This window comes from Aulostomus chinensis, chromosome 8 (assembly GCF_037954235.1).
Source record: "Aulostomus chinensis isolate RoL2024-O1b breed Wild chromosome 8, RoL_Achi_v1.0, whole genome shotgun sequence".
In the NCBI taxonomy this organism is placed as follows: domain Eukaryota; kingdom Metazoa; phylum Chordata; class Actinopteri; order Syngnathiformes; family Aulostomidae; genus Aulostomus; species Aulostomus chinensis.
The window spans coordinates 9,802,574-9,805,836 of record NC_141327.1 but is presented as its reverse complement, the minus strand read 5'-3'; the positions used below and the strand labels follow the sequence as shown (position 1 = coordinate 9,805,836).

Here is a 3,263-nt window from a genome sequence, read left to right as displayed (position 1 = left end):
TTACATAGTAAGAGCAAAAATAGAAAAAATAACAAATTCATTACTTAAATGTATCACACAAGATTTTCGTCAATGTTTTTGTGATTCATTTATTTAGGTTATATTCATTCTTGATGTTTTATTGTTTTACACTTTCATAAAATTGTAATGTCTGAAATTCTTAACAATTACAAATTAATCGCTCCTCAAAGGGTACTAGCATTATGTTAGTATATGAGAGTCATAAAAGATTGTAAAATGACAATAATACAATCTTTTCAAAATAAATGGTTAACAATTGATCATCAAACTAAATTGTTCATTTTGAAAAGCTTAATCTACATGCATCATTAAAGAGCTTTCGCTTTTTTTGTCATCTCCAACAGGGCAGGTCAGTGACGTGTTCTTTGCTCACGTTACTTCAAAAGGTCTTACCTGGATTAGAGGTCCGGTGCTAGATCTACCCAGTACTGCCATCTGGCCGGCGTAGATGCGGTTTGCACCGTATTCCCCCGCATGGTCCACGCGCAGGATTCGGTCCAACATCTCCTTCTCCTCACTGTCGCGCGGGGGCGGGACCACACTGTATGAACGTGAGCTCGACACCAAGGGCACTACACCAACGTCAATAATACAGACACGGTATTTAATTACTTTTAGCTCTCACGACGGCTTCAGTGTCTTTCCCCTCTGCGAGCTTGACATGTAAACGTCGCAGGTTTGGTTTAAAGTTTCCTGCGCAGCTGCACGTTGGTGTCCAGCGACCTGTTCACCGACACAGCTGTGATGAAAGCATTTCTATTTTGTCCTGACACACAAGTCACAGTATGCAGTATTTATTATTGTTACATCAGTTATGTAAGTGTATGTTTATCTCAGCTATGGATTATTACTTTGGTCACCAGTGTTTAAAATATGTTAGCAATTTAGCTGCTAGCTACAAAGTGGCTGCTTACCTTTGCCTTTCAAATAATGCCGCATCATTCCGGGGCTGACTACGTGACACCAGTCTGCCAATGCTGCATGTACGGCTCTCTGCATGATTTTGCGGTTCAATCACTCGTGCTATCAAAGAAACGCTGGAGGAAAAAAAAATTACAGACTGTTATTGAACCTGTCGGAGGAGGCTGTCGCCGGTATATGACGTCACTGACTTGCGCAACAGTTGCCCGACCTTCTTCTTTGCTGGTTTTATTTACCAATCTCAACCAACGTAAATAGGCACATATCGCCATCTACTGTTCTTGAGTGTGTAAAATGAGGGCTTTACCGTTTTAGGTTATATGGTAAAACAAACACACCATAAAAAGTCTACACTTACTCAACCCTATACTTATACAACAATATTCCATGCTCGAAACCTCTATTTAAAAAATATATATTTATATATAGATGGAGCTTTGCAGCAACATTGCATGCATTTACAATAACAATAACAATACAATTCTGAAACTCAACACCTAAAACAAACAATACAAAAACTGTCTACTTCCAAACTGGAAGACTCACATGTAATCTGGCAAGAAAGCCTTAAAAGTTAAAGGAAAGCCCTTTTTAGAAATAAAGCAGCCATTAGTCAGCATGAATAGAGGATTCCAGGTTTCTCTTCAGCACTGTAGCCAGACTGACAGAGAGCTTCAGCCCTATTGAGCCAAGTATTCCTGTTTCTCTGAGAAGAAATACTTTCATTCATTTTTAATGATGAAATTCTACTCATTAAATATAAAATTCATCTCCTCCTGCCATCAGCTGACACCACTAGGCCCGAACCTATACCTGGATAGCTTTTCTCACATTGACTTTCATGGACTTAGAGCAACAATTTCTCCTTTAAAACCATCTACTTGTTTCCTAGACCAAATCCCACTAAGCTGCTTTGAGACACTTTCCCCCTTGTTAGCACCTCTGTCTTAAAAAAATGATTAATCTGTTGCTGTCATCTGATTACATTCAATAGTTTTTTTATGTATCACAAATTGCATTTTCTGGTTTACCCAGCGACTACTGTGAGAGAGCAGATGGCTTCCAGGAAAAGACTGTAGGACAGGAGAGACTGGATGACTTCAGGAAAGTCTGCATTTTAGTGGAATGCTAGTTACCTAATCCACTTATCCTGCAAGGGACACCCTTAACCTGACTATGAAGACAAGTAAAGGCACTCAACCCTGCAACCCTCCAAGAGACAGGGTGAAAGAAGGGTAAAAACGGACGGATCTCTTGGTAACAATTGGAACGGACATCAACAAAGATTTTAGGATTATGAGGAGATGCAGGTGGGAGTGGGAAAAGGTGACAACCTCCAGAGGACTGTGCTGATCAGCTGCCTCCAGTGTTCATAGACATTTTTCACACCTCAATGGAGACCTGTCACATGCCAGCCTGCTTCAAGACTTCAACCAACATCCCAAGGACAACAGGACTTAACGACTTCAGACCCCTTGCCCTGGACTCTGTGGTCATGAAGTCCTTTGAGCGCCTTGTGCTCTCACACCTCAAAGACATCACCGACCCTCTCCTGAACCCCCTGCAGTTTGCCTACAGAGCCAACAGGTTTGTAGACGATGCTGTCAACCTGGCCCTCCACTTCTTCCTCCAGCACCTGTACTCCGCAGGAACCTACGTCAGGATCCTGTTTGTGGATTTCAGCTCTGCTTTCAACACCATCATCCCAACTCTGCTACAGGAGAAGCTCTCCCAGCTGAACGTGCCTGACTCCACCTGCAGGTGGATTACAGACTTCCTGTCTGACAGGAAACAGTGTATGAAGCTGGGAAAACACATCTCCGACTCACAGACCATCAGCACCGTATCCCCCCAGGGGCACCCTACATGTTTATGGACTTGTTACCATGATTACATGTCTCACTGTAACACTAAAATAGATTGTCACTAGCCAGTAGAACCTTGCAACACCATTTCTTTACCTCAGGTCTTGTGAAGATGTCACCTGTGACTTGGCACAACCTCCTTTGATGTTAACATTTGATTGTAACTGTTAAATATTCTGCTTTAATCACTTCATGGCACACACCCTCACAGCTTGCACTCAAAGCCAAGAAATCATAGAAGAACCATAGTATGACTGGAGGAAAACTGGACGCGTGAAGGAAGATAATAAAATTTCCAAAAGTTTTAAATTCTTTATGCTATTTTAATCAGTGAGAAATAACTGCTTGAAAAAAAAAACTTTGCAGCAAGAATTTGAGGCAAGAAGCACCAGAAAAACAGAGACAATCTAAAAAGTGCTTTAAGGTCAGAGGAGCTTTTAAAAAGGCTTTAATATT

The 3,263-nt window shown here is 41.3% G+C and overlaps 1 protein-coding gene across 2 annotated transcripts in view; it reads right to left on the bottom strand.

The window, feature by feature from the left end:
- The window catches only part of coq7 (coenzyme Q7 homolog, ubiquinone (yeast)), an 11,083-nt gene extending 9,930 nt beyond the window's left edge, over nt 1-1,153 (bottom strand). The window contains exons 1-2 of one of the 2 annotated variants that reach the window (XM_086210800.1): nt 936-1,153; nt 415-593 (exon numbers count right to left, since the gene is read on the bottom strand). In XM_086210800.1, the coding sequence (XP_086066926.1) occupies nt 415-593; nt 936-1,020 (264 nt within the window). In that variant the 5' untranslated portion in view covers nt 1,021-1,153. The remainder of the gene's footprint in view (nt 1-414; nt 594-935) is intronic. The other variant, XM_086210801.1, reaches the window with a different exon arrangement.
- Between the last annotated feature and the right edge of the window lie 2,110 nt (nt 1,154-3,263).